Source organism: Ahaetulla prasina, chromosome 8 (assembly GCF_028640845.1).
Source record: "Ahaetulla prasina isolate Xishuangbanna chromosome 8, ASM2864084v1, whole genome shotgun sequence".
NCBI classification, from domain to species: domain Eukaryota; kingdom Metazoa; phylum Chordata; class Lepidosauria; order Squamata; family Colubridae; genus Ahaetulla; species Ahaetulla prasina.
In genome coordinates, this window is record NC_080546.1 from 46,387,600 (window position 1) to 46,410,046 (window position 22,447).

The 22,447-nt window shown below is 38.6% G+C and overlaps 1 protein-coding gene across 3 annotated transcripts in view; it reads left to right on the forward strand.

Annotated features, from left to right (window-relative positions):
• Nucleotides 1-22,447, forward strand: part of PDE5A (phosphodiesterase 5A) — a 99,610-nt gene that overhangs the window by 63,801 nt on the left and 13,362 nt on the right. For 2 of the 3 annotated variants that reach the window (XM_058193600.1, XM_058193602.1), the window contains exons 8-14: nucleotides 1,963-2,071; nucleotides 3,377-3,461; nucleotides 10,689-10,864; nucleotides 13,496-13,555; nucleotides 17,407-17,553; nucleotides 18,830-18,955; nucleotides 21,145-21,239. In XM_058193600.1, the coding sequence (XP_058049583.1) occupies nucleotides 1,963-2,071; nucleotides 3,377-3,461; nucleotides 10,689-10,864; nucleotides 13,496-13,555; nucleotides 17,407-17,553; nucleotides 18,830-18,955; nucleotides 21,145-21,239 (798 nt within the window). The remainder of the gene's footprint in view (nucleotides 1-1,962; nucleotides 2,072-3,376; nucleotides 3,462-10,688; nucleotides 10,865-13,495; nucleotides 13,556-17,406; nucleotides 17,554-18,829; nucleotides 18,956-21,144; nucleotides 21,240-22,447) is intronic. The other variant, XM_058193601.1, reaches the window with a different exon arrangement.

The window sequence follows — 22,447 nt, forward strand, 5'->3', positions numbered from 1 at the left end:
TTCAATCTTGGCAACTTTAAGACTTGTGGACTTCAACTCCCAGAATTCGTCCGCCAGCTTTTCTGATCGAGGAATTCTGGGAGTTGAAGTCCACAACTTAAAATTGCCAAGATTGGAGACCCCTGCTTTATACCAACAGTTTGTGAGTGGCCCCAATATATAACTACCTTTTATGTGTGCTGGTTAACTCCTCCAAAATTCACACTTAGAAATGAGGAAGGGGAAGTAAGAGATACAGAGAAGCCTGCCATTAATTCTGCAGAGGACATTTTTTTGCCAGTAAACTTTCTGTTATTGGAGTGCTCTGAAAGATCCTGAAGCATAGCTGAAAAGGCAACTTCCCAGTGCTTTCTTTTTCTTTTTTCCTTTATGCTGGAGCTCAGTGGCTGCCATCTAGTGGCATTATAGGTACCCTGGCATCTACTGTATTTCTGTTGCTTACTCCCTTGCTAGCGCTTCTTGTATCTGATCTTCAGTTCTTCATCAATTTATTAAATTCATTGCTGTGAGTGTTTCTAAAACTATAATGAACAGATACAAATATATTAAAGAAATGACTTGTTTTTTCTCCAGGAATTCAAGGTCATGTACATGCTACTCCTTCCTCAAACCTACAGTCTGGGGGAAGAGGTTGAGTAGAGAAATAACACATGGCTCAAAGTCACCCAGGCAGCTTGTACCCAGATTCCCCCAGTCTTAACCTACCATGCTATCCATCATGTCACACAGATTTATTCAAAGGAGCTTTTCCCTCTAATTCTTCTGTGGATCAGATCTGTACATCCAGAAAAATCCATTCAACTTTTCCATTTTTATTACTTAACTCTTCAGCGTCCTTAACCAATTATTTAAATTGGTTTAGTTCTAGTTTTGTTGGTTGAATAAGTTACTAACTAATGCAATTTTATTTGTTGTATTCCATCAGAATGAAAGGAGGGATCAGTTAGATGCATTTAATACTGAAATGTCAACCAGCCTTGTTGAGTCACTTGCACATTTACAATCTGAATAAACTATGAATTCTTATTTCAAGGAGGCCTGAAAATTATTTTTCCTAAAAAAACAGAACTACACAGACAATATAATAGCTCATAAGCCTTATAAAAAGTCCTTTTTGTAAGAAACAAATGAAACAGTAGTGGGTTTCAATTTCGGCTGCTACTAGTTCGCTCGTGGACGTGGGCATGCGTATGCACGTGACACTTCTGTGCATGCACAGAAGCTTCCCCACTACTGGTTTACCCGAGCCGGGCTGAACCGGTAGCAACCCATCACTGAAATGAAAGGATAGAATGATTCAAACAGAAAACAGTTAATAATAGCAGATTTATGAAATATTAGTCATGGCAGAGAGATGCTTTGAACCTGTTTATTTTTATTTTCCATAACAGTCAAAAGATCTTTAGAATCTTGAGTCTTCAAAATGCTCTCATCAACTGCCCAGTGAACAGTGATATAGATGCATGAAATTTAAATGGAAGATTGGTATTTTCTTTACAGCAAATGTCCGTTTTGAAGAAAATATTTGTACCAATCAACAAGGCTATTAAGAAGAATACAAAGTTAGTTCTTCAGAAATCATGTTTCAGGATTTTGATGAGGGCATTGGAAAAACTCTTTATTTTGTTCTTAAAATCTTGGAGAAGACATAATTAAGGAATTAGATATCTAAGCTCTGTACTTGATTTCAGCTATTCCAATAATGCTTCTAAACACTGATTCAGTATATTAATAATCCTGACTCTGGGATGACTTTTTTAAAATGTTGATTTTAGCATATTGGATAACCATCTGTTTGAAGTGGTGTAGGGTTTCCTGCCTAGGCAGGGGTTTGGACTAAAAGACCTCCAAGGTCCCTTCCAACTCTGTTATTCTGTTATTCTGTTCTGTTATTAAAATTTGCTTATAAATGTAGGTAATTAATGTAGTGAACTTAGTCCATTTCTTTTTATATCTCGACAGAGACAATGATACAAACCAAATTAATTATATGTATGCTCAGTATGTCAAGAATACTATGGAGCCTCTTAATATTCCACATGTGCGCCAAGACAAAAGATTTCCTTGGACAGTAAGTAACATGAGCCAACATACAAAAATTGAATGGGCAAATGGGTTTTACTACTTTGTCATATCATTATTTGTAGTCAGTCTGTATGATCTTATTACTGCAACTAACTAGGGGGTCCACTGTTTCTTTAGCTTTACAGAAGTGGCATTTGCTGCCTGTTGTTGTCTTCTCAATTCTGGTTTTGTATACATTTGTTCTTAAGGTTTGATTTTGTGCAACCAGAATTAGTCTGCTTTCCTGATCTTAGTAATTACCAGGCCTTGTTGTTATCTACTTTGCTGGCTAAATTTGGTTTTGGCTTTTTGTGTACTGGCCATGTAATACTTTGCTTGAATCTACCACTGTGTTTCTCCAAAAATAAGACCCTGTCTTATATTTTTCTGAAACCTGAAATAAGCGCTTGGCCTTATTGCCACGCGCTCAAAAGCCGGAATCGGCTTATTATCAGGGGATGTTTTATTTTGGGGAAATAATCAAAGACCTGCATACAAACATCCGCCAAAACCTCAAAAAGCACACACACACACACACACACACACACACACACACACACACACACACATATAGACATACATATACATACATACATACATACATACATACATACATACATACATACCTATGGATATTCCCAGTCATCCTTTTCCATATAACTTTAGTTCATGTAAAGAAGATAGGATAGCTTGACAGCTGCAATGACACATAGTGGTGATAGTGAGTCTCCTTGAAAGATTCATCTCTTGATATTTACCTCTCCCAGTCAGAGGTGGGTTTCAGCAGGTTCTGACCAGTTCTGGAGAACCGGTAGCAGAAATTTTGAGTATTTCGGAGAACTGGCCCTGCCCCCATCAATTCTCTGCCTCCCAAGTCCCAGCTGATCGGGAAGAAATGGGGATTTTGCAGTATCCTTCCCCTGGAGTGGGGTGGGAATGGAGATTTTACAGTATCCTTCCCCTGCCATGCCCACAAAGCCACGCCCACCAAGCAATGCCACAGTCACCAAGCCACGCCCACAGAATCGGTAGTAAATATTACCATTGGCCAGTACTGTGATGCTGATCCTTGCACAAAGCTTCCGATGTTCCTACTAAATGCTATTATTTGCAGGCAGTTATCCAATCATGTGGCAGGAAATTGAATGCCTTCTTGTAATCAACCCACAGTATATTCTAATTGGGCTTCGGTTTTCATGTCCAAGGGAGTCCTAGAAGTCACAGTCTTCTGATTTCTAGGTCACTTCTATAAGCTACACTAAGCTCTCTTATGTAGTTAATAAAATAATATGTTTTGTTTTTTCCTTAACAGAATGATTGTTCTGACTGTACAAATCAGCACATTGAAAGCTTGCTCTGCACACCTATAAAAAATGGAAAGAAGAATAAAGTGATAGGTATAACATTTTGAAGTTTTCAATTATGCTTCGGTTTATGCACTTAGGTAGGATTTTATTCCCACTGGAAATTGAAAGAAAAGCAATGTGTGAAGCTTCTAAGATCATTCTTCACTAACAACCTATCCTTGTACATAGCCACATGCAATGAAAACAAATGAATTTAGCGTTAAGGTGTCATAAGGATAAATTTGGTACACTGATCTAAAATAGGTATTTTTGGAAAATAAGTGGATAAATATAAATGTACCCTTCCAAATCAAATGCTTTGGATTAGGGAATTTGGGACTACAGAAGAATGTCCTGGTTTGTGTAGAATTATGAAACAAACAATAGTGGTTTTCCGACAGGCAAAATTAGCATGCATATAAGATTAGCATATAACGGATGCAGTGGCTCAATGGCTAAGATGCTGAGCTTGTCAGATGAAAGGCCAGCAGTTCAGTGGTTCGAATCTCTAGTGCCGCTTAACGAGGTGAGCTCCCGTTACTTGTCCCAGCTTCTGTCAACCTAGCAGTTCGAAAGCACGTATAAAATGCAAGTAGAGAAATAGGGACCACCTTTGGTGGGAAGGTAACAGTGTTCCGTGCACCTTTGGCGTTCAGTTATGCCGGCCACATGACCACGGAGACGTCTTCGGACAGCGCTGGCTCTTTGGCTTTGAAAGAGAGATGAGCACCGCCCAACCAACCACCCAACCACCCATTCAAACAGCCATTCAGCCAGCCATCCAATCAGCCATCCAAACAGCCATCCAAACAACCATCCATCCAGCCATCCAAACAGCCACCCAACAATTCACCCAACCAGCCATCCAAACAGCCATCCAACCAACCAGCCAAACTACCATCCAACCAACCACCCAACCAACCACTCAACCAAACCAAACATCTCAATAAACAATCAAGTACCCAACATCCAAACACTCACCTCCCAAAACATCCGTCCACCCATCCAACCATCTATACAACCACCTGTTGTACACAACCCCCAACCTACCAACATCCAAAACTAGGTATGCATGCCCCTTATCTCTTCAACACCAATTACTACAGATCTCAAATGCAAATTGATAAATGTGAGAAGCATTGTTAACAAATTACCTGAATTTATCCTCTTGTTAAACAGTGGTACATTCGATATCATTTTTGTTTGTGAAACATGGCTGAACTCATCCCTTCCTGACTCCATTATCTCAAACAAAGAATATCAAGTTCATCGATCAGATCGTGAAATCCGAAGAGGTGGTGGAGTGGCTATCTTTTACAAAAAGTCACTGAATCTAAAAAATATTCAAGTTTCACACAAACTTTCTCTCCCTGAAACTATTGTATGCGACCTATCCCTTAACACCACTCTTCGATTCTTACTATGCTACAGAGTCCCTGACTATGACATTACCCATGCAAATATGCTAACCTCACTGCTAACATGGGCTACCTCTTGCCCATACCCTCATCTTCCTGGGCGACCTAAATCTACCTCTCATTAACTGGATAACTAATGAATGTACAACTGATCCAATCCATACTACACTATACAACGCTGTTACAAACCTAGGTCTTGAACAACTTGTAACTAACAATACAAGACTCAACAACTGCCTTGATCTCATCTTCTGCAACAACCCAAACTCAATTTATGGACTACAAATTAAAGAACCTTTTTCCAACAGTGACCACTGCATGATTGATTTTCGTCTCAATATACGTCCATACTCAAATCGTCATAACAATAGTATCCCCATCTACAACTTCAAAAAAGCCAACTACGACCTTATAAACAACGATCTTTCATTTCTGGACTGGCAAAATCTGTTTGCAAACTGCATAACTGCTGAAGACCACTATAGAGTTTTCCTACTTGAAATCAATAGAGTCATCAAACTATATGTACCACAAATGACAACCATGATCAGGAAAAGCAAACTACCCATATCAATTAAAAAGCTTCAATCAAAAAAAAATCCCTCTGGAAAAGAAACAAAAAAGGCTTTGTAGCAAATTTCAAAAAGCGCTACAGAAATATATGCAACCAAATAAAAACTGAATGCACAAATTACCACACCAAACAAGAAGAGGACCTTCTGCGCACAAATTCCAATCGTGCCTTTTATAATTTTGTTAACAATAAACTTAAAGACACAAGATCCATCCCACCACTAAAAGATTCTAACAACAAAGAATGCAATGACGAAACAGTTAAAACCAACCTCTTCAACATATTCTTTGGCTCAGTTTTTGTTAATAGCGATGACACATATCCGACATTCCACAAATGTACCAGCAATGAACATGATGACTTAACTCATATAGACTTCACAGAAGAAAATGTTGGAAAAGCTCTTCATAACATAAAACCATCGCTATCTATTGGACCCAATGGACTATGTGCCTACTTCTTAAAAAAACTTTCCACTAATATAGCAGAACCCCTAAGCATAATCTTTGATAAAGCTTTCACTACCAGTTCCCTTCCCAAACTTTGGTCACTGGCCACAGTCATCCCTATCTTCAAAAAAGGAGACCCCAGCTTAGTTGAAAATTACAGACCAATCTCTCTATGCTGCGTCACCTGCAAAGTCATGGAATCAATCATCAACCAATCCATTACCTCACACTTAGAAGCAAACAACCTACTCTCCAATAAACAATTTGGTTTCAGGAAAAAATTATCATGCAACTTACAACTTCTCCACTGTAAAAACATATGGACTACAAATCTCGATCAAGGCAAAACAATAGATGCAATCTACATAGACTTCTGCAAAGCTTTTGACTCAGTAGTACACGATAAACTTCTCCTAAAACTAAAATCCTACGGCATTTCAGGACCCCTTCACAAATGGATATCTGCTTTTCTGTCTAACAGACAACAAGTGGTCAAAATTGGCAATGCTCCATCAAATCCTGTTCCTGTCAAGAGTGGCGTTCCTCAAGGCAGCGTCCTTGGACCAACACTCTTCATACTATACATTAATGATCTTTGTGACCATATCTCAAGAAATTGTGTTCTCTTTGCTGACGATGTCAAACTATTTAACACCACTAATAATACATCTATCATTCAAAAAGACCTTGATCATCTAACCGCTTGGTCTAAAACTTGGCAACTCCAAATCTCAACCAGCAAATGCTCAGTCTTACATATAGGAAAAAAGAACCCAAACACTAAGTACTCGCTTGATGGACATTATCTCACAGATGACCCCCATCCCATTAAAGACCTTGGAGTTTTCATGTCAAATGATCTAAGTGCCAAAGCCCACTGCAAATACATAGCAAAAAAGGCTCTAAGAGTTGTAAACCTAATCTTGCGTAGTTTCTTTTCCAAAAACACTACACTACTAACCAGAACATATAAAACATTTGCTAGACCAATTCTAGAATACAGCTCACCTGTTTGGAACCCTCACCATATCTCTGACATCAATACAATTGAACGTGTCCAGAAATATTTTACAAGAAGAGTTCTCTATTCCTCTGTAAACAACAGGGCCGGGATAGCTCAGGCCGTTAAGAAGCCTGTTATTAGAACACAGAGCCTGCAATTACTGCAGGTTCAAGCCCGGCCCAAGGTTGACTCAGCCTTCCATCCTTTATAAGGTAGGTAAAATGAGGACCCAGATTGTTGGGGGGGCAATAAGTTGACTTTGTAAAAAATATACAAATAGAATGAGACTATTGCCTTATACACTGTAAGCCGCCCTGAGTCTTCGGAGAAGGGCGGGATATAAATGTAAACAAAAAAAAAACAACCTTATCCCACTAGACTTGAAATCCTGGGCTTGAAAAACTTGGAACTCCGTCGCCTTCGACAAGACCTAAGTTTAACTCATAGAATCATCTATTGTAATGTCCTTCCTGTCAAAGACTACTTCAGCTTTAATTGCAATAATACAAGAGCAACCAATAGATTTAAACTTAATGTCAACCGCTTTAATCTAGATTGCAGAAAATATGACTTCTGTAACAGAATCATCAGTGCTTGGAATACTTTACCTGACTCTGTGGTCTCTTCCCATAATCTTAAAAGCTTTATCCAAAAACTTTCTACTATTGACCTCACCCCATTCCTAAGAGGACCATAAGGGCCGTGCATAAGCGCACAAACGTGCCTACCGTTCCTGTCCTATTGTTTTTCTTTTCTTCTTCATATATATATTTATATATATATATATATATATTTATATATTTTTATATATATATATACACACACATATATATCCTTATACCTTTATATACTATATAACCTTTCTGTATGATAGTTACATATATTGTTGTGACAAATAAATAAAATAAAAATAAAGAGTCAGGAACAACTAGCACATATGTGTGAGGGGGACCTTTACCTTTTTAAGATTAGCATGAATAAAAATAAAATTAGCATAAATGGTCACTTGGCGATCCTATCTTATTCTCAGCATCTTTGAGCTATACCAAATGCCAGTGAAGTAATTAAAGTGTTGAACTAGGATTGAGGCTACCCAGATTCAGTGTCATTTATCAAAAATCACTGGATGACTTTGGATCAGTTATTCTTCTACAGTCTGACTGGTATCATATGTTTGTTGTGGGATAAAGGGAAGGAAGATCTCATATAATCACCTTGGAGTTATTGAACGAAAAGAATAGTATTAAATAAACAAGAAAGTACTTTATATTTTAATTTTTAATTATTAAAACTTCTAATTTCAATAGCAGTTTTTTCACTATTTGTATTTTGCCATTTCTATGGGAAGCTTATAACTGCTTTTCATGAGTGTCTACCTCAGGGGTGAAATGTAAAAATGTTTGCTACCGGTTCTGCAGGTGTGGCTTGGTGGTCATGTGACTGGGTAGGCATGGCCAACTTGACATCACTCACTGTTAGAACCAGGAGCTGTACATTTTGAAGCACATTCTGCCCCTTCTGAAGCCCCCAATGCTTTGAGTTTCCCTCTGCCACCCACACAAACATCGGAGCCTTCTCTTGCCCCGCTCTCCATCCCAGAGGGCCGCACATTTCCCCTCCCCTCGCCAATCCTCCATACAAACCAGTGGTAAAATCCAAAATTCCAAAAATTCCTTCCTCTTTCTTCTCTTTTTCTCTCTCTCTCTCTCCCCCTCCCTCTCTCTCCCCCACTCCTCACCCCCACTTCCCACCCCCCATCCCCAGGGAATAACTGTAAGGAAATTCGGCCACATTCTGGAAAGATACCAAAATAAACCTTGCGTTGCAAAAGGAGTGACTGTCAGGCTGTTACAGCACAACGTCATGAGGTTGCCTCGAGGGGAGCGGATGGCTCTCATTCTCTCTCTCTCTCTCTCTCTCTCTCTCTCTCTCTCTCTCTGCCTGACTACAGCAGGAAACGGCAGGGAGCCCTCTCTGTCTCTCATCTCTCTCTTTCTTCCATCTTTCTCCTTCTCTTTCTCCGTCTCTGTGTGTGTGTGTGCGCGCGTGCATGTTCCCTCTTGAACCATTTCCAAAAACAGGCGAGGGTTGGGTTTGTTTGTTTGTTTGTTTTTTGCTGATGTTGTTCTTTCTTCTTTGGTTGCTTTTTACCATATGATTTAAATCAAGAGTCATTTCAGGTTCCCAGATAAATGAAGCGCTTTCGTCCCCCTGCTGTGGTTCCCTGTCAGCTGGCTGCCCCCCCTTCCCTCCTTGCCTGTCCTGAGAAGAGAAGGGTGATGGTGGCAGATGGAGACTCAGTTCGTATTCCAGAATGGAAACGAAGTGCCTCTCTACTTGCCTCTTTTTCCAGCCCTTGCTGGGAGATGCAAGACTTTTCTCCCTGCCTAGACACTGGCTGGTCTGCCCGGCTGCAGCCAATGCTCCGCGTCATAATGGGCTCCAGGAGGAGAAGGAGGGGACGCCATCTCCCCCATGGTGCAGCGCGCTAGGTTTAAGTGCAAAAGCAGCAAGCAGTCACAGAGGTGGCAAGAGGAATATGGGGAGACGCGCCCCAGCCAGTGCCTCAGGCCGGAGAAAGTCTCCGAGAAAAATGCTTTTAAAAGGTAAAAAAAGGCTCTGATGATCACAGCTGTGGTGTGCGATCGCCAGAGCCTTTTTTTAACCTTTTAAAAGCAGGAAGGAACGACACCCGGGCGGGTAGATGAAGCCTTGCACCGCCATCACTACTGATTCTCCAGACCACCTGCCACAGTCGCTACTAGATCACTCGATCCGGTCTGAACTGGGAGCATTTCACCCCTGGTCTACCTGTACTTTCATTAGTAGCGTCTTTTGGATTTTCAGTGACTCACTGATGATATGGATAATTTCAGCCACTTTCTTAACAAAATACTTTTAAACAGGACTTAAATTGAAAAATGATAAATGATCTGTGATGAGTTCATGTATTCTTAGTTAAACTACAATTCTATAGATTCTATAGATCTGTTGTACTTCCACATAATAGAGTTTCCAAAATAGATTCCTAAGTGAAGAGAAGTGCTGCATTAAGCATTCACCGTGAATAATACCAAGAGACCTACTTGAATGTAGTAGATAATTGGCCAGTTAATAAACGACTGATATTTTTTCTGTAATTAATATGCAGATTAATATGCAGATAATTTGCAATTTTCAAATAAGAATGCACAAGCCCTGAGTGTGCTAACTTCATATTCATTACAGCATTTTGGCACGCGTATAAACATTTAATGAGTTTGTAAAGGACAAATTGTCTTTAGGGATTTCATCTAACTAATGGTCTATTAATAGCAAAAGCCAAGAAGAAAATTAAGACTTGGGAGGGGTAGATATTATAATGTTCAGTTTGATGTTTTGTTTATAGCAAACACCCATGTCTATATAAGGAGAAGGAAGCACCATTCAAATGAAGCTAGCTAATTTTTTTTGAAGTATGTAAATCCATGACATATGTAAATACACGAAGATTCAAAACTAAACTTCTACTTCCACATAGCCTGAATTAATTTTCTTTAAAATGTTGTGGCTGACTAGCACAATATGTAATTTTTGTTTGAATCCCTAGACCATTTAAAAATTTAAATGATAGATTTCTAATTATTCTTTCTGAAGAAAAAAATACAATTTTAATATAAATGTGTGACTGTTACTGTTTTAACCATTCAGTTGTGTCTGGCTTTTGGAGACTTTATAGGCAATGCTTCTATACTCCATGCTACCCTGTCAAGCATAGCTTCTTTTGGTTAAATGTGTGATTAATGCTAACCAATTGCCTGTTTTTTCTTTTTGTTGTTTTTTATCATGACTCAGGAGTTTGTCAACTTGCAAACAAGATGGAAGAAAACTCAGGCAAAATAAAAGCTTTCAATAGAAATGATGAACAGTTTTTGGAAGCTTTTGTTATTTTCTGTGGCTTAGGGATCCAGAACACTCAGATGTATGAAGCTGTGGAAAGAGCAATGGCAAAGCAAATGGTGACATTAGAGGTAAGAATAGATCAAAGCAGTCTTTATTGGAATTCTGGCTGACTTTAAAGCAAACCCAGTATTGCTCAGTTACCTCCTAAGGCATTCTCTTATTGACTCTATGCTTTCTATGTGGTTGCACAGCACTGGTGGATTAATCACTCTAACGGGATCCAGCAGTGAACTACTGTCTTCCTTAAATAAATTACATGTCGGCAAGTGTGACCAATGTAGATAGTTTGTGTTCTTGCATTAAAAAAGACATGATTGGGCACTGGGACATCTTCTCTTTACAGTCTTTGGTTTCCTATGATGATTTTGGTCCATCTCTTCAGACAAGTCATACCTGGGATAACAGCAAGGTTACTTTGGGGCTCTTCTACACTGCTTTATTTCATCAATCCATATTAAGGTTGGGTGTCATCTTGCCTAACCTTTTAATTTCCATTAATTATAATGTACATGCTATGAATAAGAAACCAAGAGATCCTGATGTGCTCTTCACATCCTCCAAAATAACCTGACCAATCAGATAATATAGACCAGACATGTCAAACAAGTAGCCCACGGCCAGATTTGGCCCACAATAGGCCCAGAGTGGTCCCGTGGAGCCATCCTGGAGATGGAGAGGAACCGTTCCATGCCATCTGAGCCCATCCCAGCCACACCCACTCAATCAGCCACAACGAACAGGCCACACCAACTCCAGCCCCCAAAGGCAAATGAAATCCTGATACAGCACACAATGGGATTAGGTTAGATACTCCTGCTCTAGACGTTGGCTATCCTTGCATCAACCTAGTAAACAAAGTACAGTATTTCTAAAATTCAGATGCTATAATTGGTTCTGAAGGGAAAACTTACATGCACAACTGAATTTAATGCTATAATTTAATGCTATAATTCAATGCAATCTGATAGCATTGATTTATAGCATTCTTTTGCAAAATGTGTGAAAATTACTTGACACAGTCTTGAATGTATTGCACTCTACTAATTCAGGAAGTTTAACATTTAAGGGAAAATATATCCTTATGAAAAAAAAATATGTGCTATAGATTGAGGTTATAATTTCAGCTGCATGAAATATCAGTTAAATACAAATCCAACTCAAAAAGTAAAATTCTTCTCTCCTTCACTCACAGCTCTAAATAATTCTCATTTTGTTCAGTAAATTCAAAATATTTTCTGTTACACAGGCAAAACTTCTGCCAAGATTTTCCTAAGACAGAATTTCTTTTATGCCCTGTCTTATGGACCAGTGGAGAAAGCTAATTTATTATGACAACTTTGTTAGGATTATAATTATAGCTATGTTGTCAGCTATTTGTCATTCATATAGGTACATGGAGGATTTTCAGCTGTTTTCATAAAAGAAAAAGAGGTCTTTGCGAATTCTTTGCTCATTTAAAGCAATGTTGTGCCTTTTTCCCCCTGTGGCTGACCTCAGGAGTCCTGTATGCTAGCAGAGTCCAGTAATATGATTGTATTGTTCTCCATCTAAAATTAATATCTGGAAGAAAAAACCCAAGCAGAACATTTATTTTAATTTAGTAAAGAAATATTTAAATATTTACTACTTCACTGCTATGCATTTAAAATTAATTATACTGTTTCATTGTCAGCCAACATAAAAGATACCAAACGATTACATTTCCAAATTTTTGCGACTAATGAATTGTCCAAAGTATTGCCATTACTTCAGAGGTAATGCTAGTAATTAACAAAAATGGTTTAAGAATTATCATTAAGAACACAATGTTCTCTCCCAGCATGAATTATCCTTCTCTAACTTACCTAACCCATTACTTAAACTGCATCTGAATCAAATAAATTCTACAAATTATTAGTTTGCAAAATCACATTAAATGTTTCTTTCAAATAATTGTTAAGAAATATTCAATTAACATTAACCACAGAGGGCAGAAGAACCAGTTTAGTGAAGTGATTAAAGTCACTAGACTAGAAACAGGGAAAATTCATTTAAGTCCTGCTTTAAGAAAAAAAGAAAAACCCCAAACCACATCAAACCACATCACTCTTGAAAAAGTTGTGCTTTGGAAGCGAAGGTGTCTATTAACCATAGTTTGTAAAGATCAGCAGTTTTATTCTACTCCCTTACTTTGGTCAGGGGTGGGCTGCTGGGGGTTTGCAGGGGTTTTGGGAGAACCCAAACCTTAGATAGAGGAGAACCTCTAGCTAAGTTTCTGTGCAGTTTGGAGAACCCCCAAATCCCATGCCTGGCGGGCCCCACCCACACCGCCCCGCTCATCTCAGGAGTCCCCACACAGCCCGTTTTGGATGCAGATAAGTGCAGGGCATGCGCGGAGGCTCAGGGAGGGCGAAAAATGGCCCTACTGGAAGTTCAGGAAGGGCCTCCGTAGCCTGGGGAGGCCATTTTTGCCCTCTCAGAGGCTTGAGGAAAGCCTCCGGAGCCCAGGGAGAGCAAAAACGCCCCTTCTGCCATGGTGCAGGAGGCTGACTAGGCCACGCCCACCCAGCAACCAGGCAGAAAACCCCTTGCTAAAATTTTTGAAGCCCACCCCTGACTTTGGTTTAAACTGACTCATTGATAGAGTGCTTTAGGTTTTTAATATTACAGATGTAAGTGTTGCTGAAAGATTAGTGTATTCTCTTTCCTTTTCCTGTTAGGTGTTGTCCTACCATGCATCAGCTGCTGAAGAAGAAACAAAGGAGCTTCAGGTAACAGCGGTAATGTCATTTTCTTTTTCTCCAGTATATCTAGTTCATAAGTACTGAAGATGCAGTGGAGTGGAGTGCATGATGTTTTTAAAACATATGTCAAAATATTCAGGCACTTATAAGTTATTGTTGCTTTTGGCTTGAACATTCAGGATGAAGATATCTTAAAGTAGTAGCTTTGTTAAAATTACAGTAATTTGAGTTAGATTTCAAGGTTCAAGACATGCTTGTTCATGCTCCTTTGATTCTAGAAGCTATATTCAATCATCAACCCATTGACAATTTAGTCTGTCTTTCGATGAAGGTAGCTATTTCCTTTTAAAACTGCATGACAACAAATTCCCAGGTTAAACTATACCACAGAAGAAAATACGTTCATCTATTGCTACTACATTTTTAAAAGTTTCAGTAGATAATCCTAAACCCATTTATACCTTGTAACAAACTGCTTCAGATCTATGCTAATGTGAAAATTGCAACCCCAATTTTACAATTTTAAAAGGAAAACAAGAGGGAAATTGTACTCCAGATCTGATTAGCTCCAGGTGAAGCAATATTTATCCCCTTGTCCTTTTCTAAGTGTAACAGCAGCTAAATTTCAAAAGAATAAGGATTAGTTCTCAGATCCAGGTCTCCCTCCAGTTAACTCCAGGAGGGATTAAAAAGCAGACTTTTTTTAATGATTTAATAGTCTTCAAAAGATGCACGGAGGAGCAGAAAATTTCCCCTTCCTTCTCCCTCCCTCCCTCCTTCTCAGGTTTCTTGATCTAGGAACATATTGTAAAGGGTTGGAAAATAAACATTTTCTAGCAAAAAATGTATTTTCAGAGGGATGCTGTAAATTTATAACCAGGGCAGATGCAGATATAGCTTTGTTCACTAGGAAGCCATTGTATGATAAGAGCCTACCTCAAATTCTCATTAAAATGCATTTGACATTAACTCAAACTCAAAATTTCTCATTTTCACTAGATAACAATATGTGGGAGTCAGGGCTATATTTTAAAACATAGTAACATACAATATCTCTTCAATTAGGTAAAATTATTAAAACAGTATTTTGAGTATACTTCTTGTGTGAACTGTGGTATATCCATTATAGTTTTAGTTTATTTTAAAAGTTCTTCAATATGCTGAAGAACCCATTCAGTCCACTGCTAGCCATAGGTCTTGCCATTTTTTTCTAGTGTTGTGCCAGGCCTTATAGGAAATAATTAACACTTCAAATTGTACACAGAAGTCAATGGAGAGCCACTGCTGATTGCAAAAGTGGTGTAACATGGATATACTAGAATGCACCCATTAATATCCATGTATTGTGGACCAGCATCTTCAAGGTCAGCTCTTTAAACTGTTTAAACTTTTTTGGTGCTTTGAAGTTCTGAAGACCCCCTAGAGCAGGGGTGTCAGACTCAAGGCCAGCAGGCTGGATTTGGTGCTTAGATCTGGGCCACAGGGCTGCCCTGGAAACAGCAAAGGACCGGCCCACGGTGCCTCTGCCAGCAAAAATGGAGTTCGGGAGGGCCGTGTGTGGCTCCCCCGAGCTCCATTTTCACTGGCAGAGTGCTGCAGGAGGCAATTGCAGCTGAAAATTGAGCACAGTGGGGGGTGGGGCACATGCAGCCCCCCTGGCCCCATTATTGCTGGCAGAGGGCTGGCAAAGCAAACTAAAAGCAAAACAGAACAAAAGTAGAAATATTTCCCCTTTGCATTTGAGTATCCAAGAAGGGACAGGAAAGGAGAAAGGAAAAGAGGAAAGACAAAGAAAAATAAGGAAAGATGGGAAGAGAGCAAGGAAGGAAAAATAAGGAAAGAGGGGAACGAAGAAGAAAGAAGAATGAAGAGGGAAAGAAAAAGGAAGGAAGGAGAGGGAGGAGAGGGAAGGAGGGTCTGAGGGAACTCCTGCCTTAGCACTTGGCCACCACAGCCTCCCCCCCCCGACATGAATGATATTGAGCTGGCCACGCCCACTCTGCCCCCGAGATCAAACACAACCCTGATGTGGCCCTCAGTGAAATGGTTTGACACCCCTGACTTAGACGAATCCTTCATGGAAAAACGATAGGAAATGCAGCATGTTTACTAAATTAATTTGTAAAGACAAAGCCTTTTGATTTATCTCATCTTCAGAGGACCCTCTATCATATGCCATATATCAATCCTGTTAGTTATTATTAAAGCAGTGTACTTTTAAAAACCCTTTTAAAATTGCTTTTACTGATAGCATGACATGTCTGCAAATCAAATTCATTTCATGTTTATAGGTTTTTTTTTCTTTTTTGCAAGAGCAATTAGAATATCTATATACAAACAGGATAGACATTGAGAATTAGGTAGTTATCAAGATCATGAATGTGTTTGTTCATTTGGCTAATAGTGAAGAATTCTAGCATTAAATTTTCTCATGTTAGTGCTTAGTTAAATTTGGGAACAAATATTTACTTTTCAGGTACATAAAACTTTGCCTGAGATCTCTGACTTTTAACCAGCATGTTTTAAATATATAACTTTGAGTTCAGATTCAATAAGAAACATTAGTCATCTAGTTTATAAAAGAACGTTTTTGTATAAGTACTTTTAACTAAGGGCTTTCAGATATGTTAATAGTATTCAGCAGATTCTGACCAGTTCTGGAGAACTGGTAGCGGAAATTTTGAGTAGTTCGAAGAACCAGTAAATACCACCTCTGACGGCCCTGCCCCCATCTATTCTCTATGCCTCGTAAGTTCCAGATGATCGGAAGGAAGTAGGGATTTTGCAGTAACCTTCCCCTGGAGTGGGGTGGGAATGGAGATTTTACAGTATCCTTCCCTGCCATGCCCACCAAGCCACATCCACCAAGTCATGCCATGCCACGCCCACCAAGCGACACCTGCAGAACTGGTAGTAAAAATTTTTGAATCCCACCACTGTATGTTCAGATAATGTGCCCTCTTTTGAAACATGCACTTTTCAACACTACAAGTATATCGTTAAAATTACACATGTGTTGGGGGCAGATTGTAATCTGTGTAAAATTACAAGTATTTGCATATAAATCAATATTTTTGCTTAAATATGCCAGGAAGCTGTATAAACTAGAAATATGTTCTTCCAATGATCTAAAATTAACCAATCTTTTCCATATATTAGGATGTTTCCAGAGTTGCGCGTATGGGAGACTAGACAAGTTTTGCATATCATTCCTTAACTGTAGCATTTGCTTCTTCACTCCAGTAGCCATTTTAGAAGTTGTATCCCATACACAATGGTATGGAATGTAGTGTAGACTCCTGCAATATGACTAAAAATATTACATTTTTCACCTGGTTTAACATATTGTTTAAATATACACACACACATATATAAATTACATAGTTAATGCATATGGAATAAAAGTTTGTCTTTCATAAAATCAGACGATATTATCCCAATATTGTCCCAAATGTCTTTTTTCAAAAGGCAATGGTCTTGAAAAATTACTTTGGGTCAACTATGACCTGGATGACTGAGAATCTCCATAGATATTTATTCCAGTATTAATTGTTATGAGAGGAACAGCTCTCTCCTGTGGTTGTTCAGTAGTAAATACTAATTTATAAGTAGAAAAGCTAGACTGATTTTCTTTTTTTCAACACATACCTTACTCTCTGTGTTGGAGATCACAATTTGTCTTCTGGTAAAATTGTGCTAGAGCCAAAATGGGCTTTTGTGGTAAGTAACTGAATAATGGTAAAAAATAAATAAATAGATATGACTCCTGTCTAGGAATGTTTTCAATAAATCTAGATGAATTACATCCGGGTCACATGGTGCTTTGGTTTATTTATTTAGTATCTTGAAAGACAACATTTTTCATTACTGTTCTTGTTTGTTTTAAGGCTGCTGTTGTACCGTCTGCACAATCTCTCAGGCTCACTGACTTTTACTTCAGTGACTTTGAACTGTCAGATATGGAGACTTCTCTGTGCACAATCCGGATGTTTACTGACCTTAACCTTGTACAAAATTTCCAAATAAAACATGAGGTGAGTCCACAAGTATGACCATATATGTACCAAATATTATGCAATACAATGTTCTTTAGTGTGCACATGTTTGTGTATATCTTTGTGCTGTATATATATTACTGGATATAAATTGAACAGTACTTTTTAAATCATCCATGAGGTCATGGGAAAAATGCATTGTTATCTGTGAAAAATATTTTCTGTCATTTTCCATGCAAATAAACTCCAGAGGAAGTAGAGTTTGCTATGTGCTTGCTTACCATTATTACCATATTTCCCACATCCTTGTCATCATCTACAGAAGAGAATTTTCTCTAACTTTAAATTGTCCCTGAGATGTTTTAAAACTTGATTGTCCAGAATTCTATAATCTAGGGAAATCTGAATTATGTCCTGCTAAGGAATTCCTGCTTACTTGAATATAGAGTTAAGTCAAATTATATGGTACTATGCCTAGTGAACATATTGCAGTTAGGTATTTTCATTTTACTATTTTAAAAATTCTCAAGTCTTTAACATATGGTGGAAAAACAAATTAGCAATTGATATCAAAGCACTTCTGCAGAATAGGTCTCCTGCAATTAGGCCCTTGTAAGGAAATATAAGTTTTAATCAGCCTACAGTTTCCTAGACATTCAATTTTATTTAATCTTTGGATAAATATGTACATAAAGGAAGAATTTCTTACCACTTTCAAACAATGCATTAGAGTTTTCTTCAAATAAACTAAAACCCTATAGAACCAGCAGACTTGATCAATAAATTTGTTTATTGCTTTAAATTTAAAAGTAACAAGATACTTCAGATTATTGGTGATGCAAACATACCACATACTCACAATTTATATTAGTCTGTTCTAGATTATGCAGCTTCCACCTGAAAAATAACATCTTGGTTTAAGGCAGTGTTTCTCAACTATGGTGACTTTAAGATCTGTGGACTTCAACTCCCAGAATTCCCCAGCTAGCTGGACTTGCTGAGGAATCCTGGGAGTTGAAGTCCACAGATCTTAAAGTTGCCAAGATTGAGAAACACTGGTTTAAGGAGTTGCATATAGGTATTGAGTTATTGTATTCATGTCACCATGTGTTCTAACTCCCCTTTCATTTTACTTCCTTAATTTCATCTTTTTAAGTTAAAATATAATTTTGTAACTCAGTTCCACAAAGCGTGTATAAAAGCAAAATATGAAATTTGTTGAAATTTTAATATTTTGGCTTTGGGGGTTTTTATCTGAAAATGATGATGTTTATTCTGTATCATACTTTTAACTCGACAATACTTTTTTTGAAAGGTCCTTTGCAGATGGATTTTAAGTGTGAGGAAAAATTATCGGAAAAATGTTACTTATCACAACTGGAGACATGCTTTTAATACAGCCCAATGCATGTTTGCTGCTTTAAAGACAGGAAAAATTCAGGTATGTTTGAATAACCTTATTTATATTAGGCTGCTTTTAAAACCTTAACTAGATATTGCAACATATTGTGTTGAAATTTTACAAAGAGCTAGTTCACAGACTGTAAAATCTTCAGGTAAAGTATTCCTGAGCTACATCACTAAAAGAAGAAAATATTTCATAAGAGTAAACATCTATAGCCTATGTTGTGCTGATAACATTATTTTGATAGCTAAAAATGCAAATGAACTGCAAACTCTAGTAATGAAAATCAAAAAGCATGATGGAAAAAAATGGGACCAAAATTAAGAACAAACCTTTGACAGCAGGTATAGCAACCATCTTAGAAATTATAGTGAAGATATGGAGATGGTGGATAGCTTCTGTCTTTTAGAATCAATCATTAACAGTAAAGGAATCAGAAGTCAACAATATTTGTTAGAATAGCACTTGGTGTAGGGTAGCTTGATTTGAACTTAACATGAAAAACATAATCATACATGCTGGACATTATACAAAGATCTAGTTCTCTATTATAGATTTCTCTAGAGAATACTGAGAGGGTGAAGGAAAGAGACAAAAAGAATGACCAGCCGAATGGAGTCAAATACGTTCTTGATGACTGCACCATTGGAAGGCTTGAAGAACATAATTAGGGCCGGGTCATTCTGGAGAAAATCTGCATGTGTGGTCAACATTAATCCAGTTGTCATATAATCAGTCTATTCCTATAAGCCAGGGGTCTCCAGCCTTGGTTCCTTTAAGACTTGTGGACTTCAATTCCCAGAGTTCCTCAGCCAGCTTTGCTGAGTTGAAGTCCACAAGTCTTAAAGGGACCAAGGTTGGAGACCCCTGCTATAAGAAGTGATAGTGAAATCTGTGACTAGGGTTTTTTGCAGCCCTGCCATTTTAACTGCAGTTATGTCAGTACAAAGTTGTTGATCTGCTTGTTAGGAGGCACCACTTTCTAGGTTATATGTTAACAACTTTTTGGTGACCAGGTTCTAAAACTGCTAAGATGGTCAGTCTAGGGTCATACATCTAAGCAAAATCCAGACACATTTTTTCCTGGTTTTTTGAGGAATGAGAAGCTTATTGTTCAGTTGCTTCCATTTTATGGTTTCTTTGGTTCTTACAAGCTCATGATTGAGACACCAGTGACATTACCTAGCCACAATGTCTTCTATAATTCTTTGTCAATTGGCCTTGATTTTTGCAAGTATCAGGGCCTTCTCTTGCCTTTATATTTATTGTTTTTCCAAAATAGTTTAGATTAGCAGTGTTTCAAAAAGCAGCCTGTTTTTACTGTATCTAGTACTGGATGATTTGTTCTTCTCGCTGTCCAAGCAACTCTCAGTAATTTCCTCCAGCACTACAGTTCAAAGGGTTTATAGAGTTGAAATTAGTTTTCCTTTATTTGTTTTCAAACAATGTAAACATACTTAGGACTTATAAAAATTGCCTCAAAATGGGAGGTAACTATGCTGCAGATTTTTAATAGTTGCCATTAAACTCCAGGCTGTCAGTTCATATACCCTGGAAGTTCCAGGTTGCCTTTTTAAAACTGTGTAAATTTGTCTTTAGGTTTCAGATGGCTACTATGATATCTGTTGCTTTATTCTAAAAATATTAGATATTTACACTGCATGCGGAATGCTGTTCAGCTTGTGATTAAGCAAACAAGTAGAAATCCTCATACAGAGAATATAGCTCAACTCTTCATGGAATTAGAAACCTGTGGAACAAATACACATCAAGAGATCCAAAAGCAAATCAAAATTCTCTATTAGTCAAATTCTGGAACCTTTACTGTTTGGATATGTTTAATTATGTATTGCAAATTTGGCCCAGGTGAATTTGGGCCTAGGTTTGCGTAATTAAGAGGAGAAAATGAACATGGTATGATAAACTATTGCTTTGCATAGTTTATTTTTTTAAAATATTTGTTGTATTTGTAACAAATAACAACATTTTATGCTATACAAAATTGGATAATGATTATTTGGGGACAAAATAATATATCTATTGAGAATTCTGTGTTATTTATAATGCACATTTAAGGTTAATTTTACTCAACCAAAATAGCCATATATATAAATCTATTTACTTTGATTTGTCAAAATGTATAGCTATTGAAACAGTCAAAGAAAGAATACCATGTCAAGTATTTTTGTAAATATAGTAATTTATCTCTCCTTCATATTGTACAGAACAAACTTACTGATGTTGAGGTACTTTCTTTGCTGATTGCAGCTTTGAGCCATGATTTAGATCACAGGGGGGTGAATAATTCTTACATACAGAGGTAAGTAATGACAGGTAAAAGGAAAGAATATTGCAGTTTGATGTTTCTATTTTTCATTTTGAATTAGCATTCCAACCATAATATTTACAGAAGTTTTAACTAGAGAGATTGTGGAATCTTCTCTCAGGGTTTTCAGGGATTCTGAGTATGTATTTATCAAGGTTGAGGTGGAGTGGAGTACCATCTGTACGCTGATAACACTCAGCTGTACATCTCCACCCCGAGCCACCCCAACGAAGCTGTCGAGGTGATGTCCCGGTGTCTTGAAGCCGTGCGAGTCTGGATGGGAAAAACAGGCTCCAGCTCAACCCCTCCAAGACAGAGTGGCTGTGGATGCCAGCGTCCCAGCACAGTCAGCTTACGCCATCGCTGACTGTTGGGGATGAATTATTGGCCCCCAGGGGGAGGGTGCGCAACTTGGGCGTTCTCCTGGATGACCGGCTGTCCTTAGAGGAACATCTGACGGCCGTCGCCAGGGGAGCATTTTATCAGGTTCGCCTGATTTGCCAGTTGCGTCCCTTCCTGGACCGGGACTCCTTATGCACGGTCACTCACGCCCTCGTCACTTCCCGCCTGGACTATTGCAATGCTCTCTACATAGGGCTCCCCTTGAAGAGCACCAGGAGGCTCCAGCTAGTCCAGAATGCGGCTGCGCGGGTGATAGAGGGAGCACCACAGTGCTCCCATATAACACCTATCCTGTGCAGCCTGCATTGGCTGCCGGTAGCCTTCCGGGTGCAATTCAAGGTGCTGGTTATCACCTTTAAAGTGCTCCATGGCTTAGGACCGGGCTATTTACGAGACCGCCTGCTGCCACCGATAGCCTCCCATCGACCTGTGCGCTCCCACAGAGTGGGCCTTCTCAGGGTGCCGTCGATCAAAGAATGCCGGTTGGCGGCCCCCAGGGGACAGCCTTCTCTGTGGCGGCACCGGCCCTTTGGAACGAGCTGCCTCTGGGGTTGCGCCAACTCCCCAACCTCCGGACCTTCAAACGCGAACTTAAGACCTTATTATTTCACCATGCGGGACTGGCCTAAGCGAAATTTTAAATGGAAATTTTAAGGGGTTTTATGTCGGTCTATGACCGTTTTAGTTTGATTCGGCCTATTTTAAATATTTGGTTCTTAATCTTGCTTTTAAATTTGTTGTTTGTATTTTGTGTTGGTTTTTAATATGGCTGTAAACCGCCCTGAGTCCTCCGGGAGAAG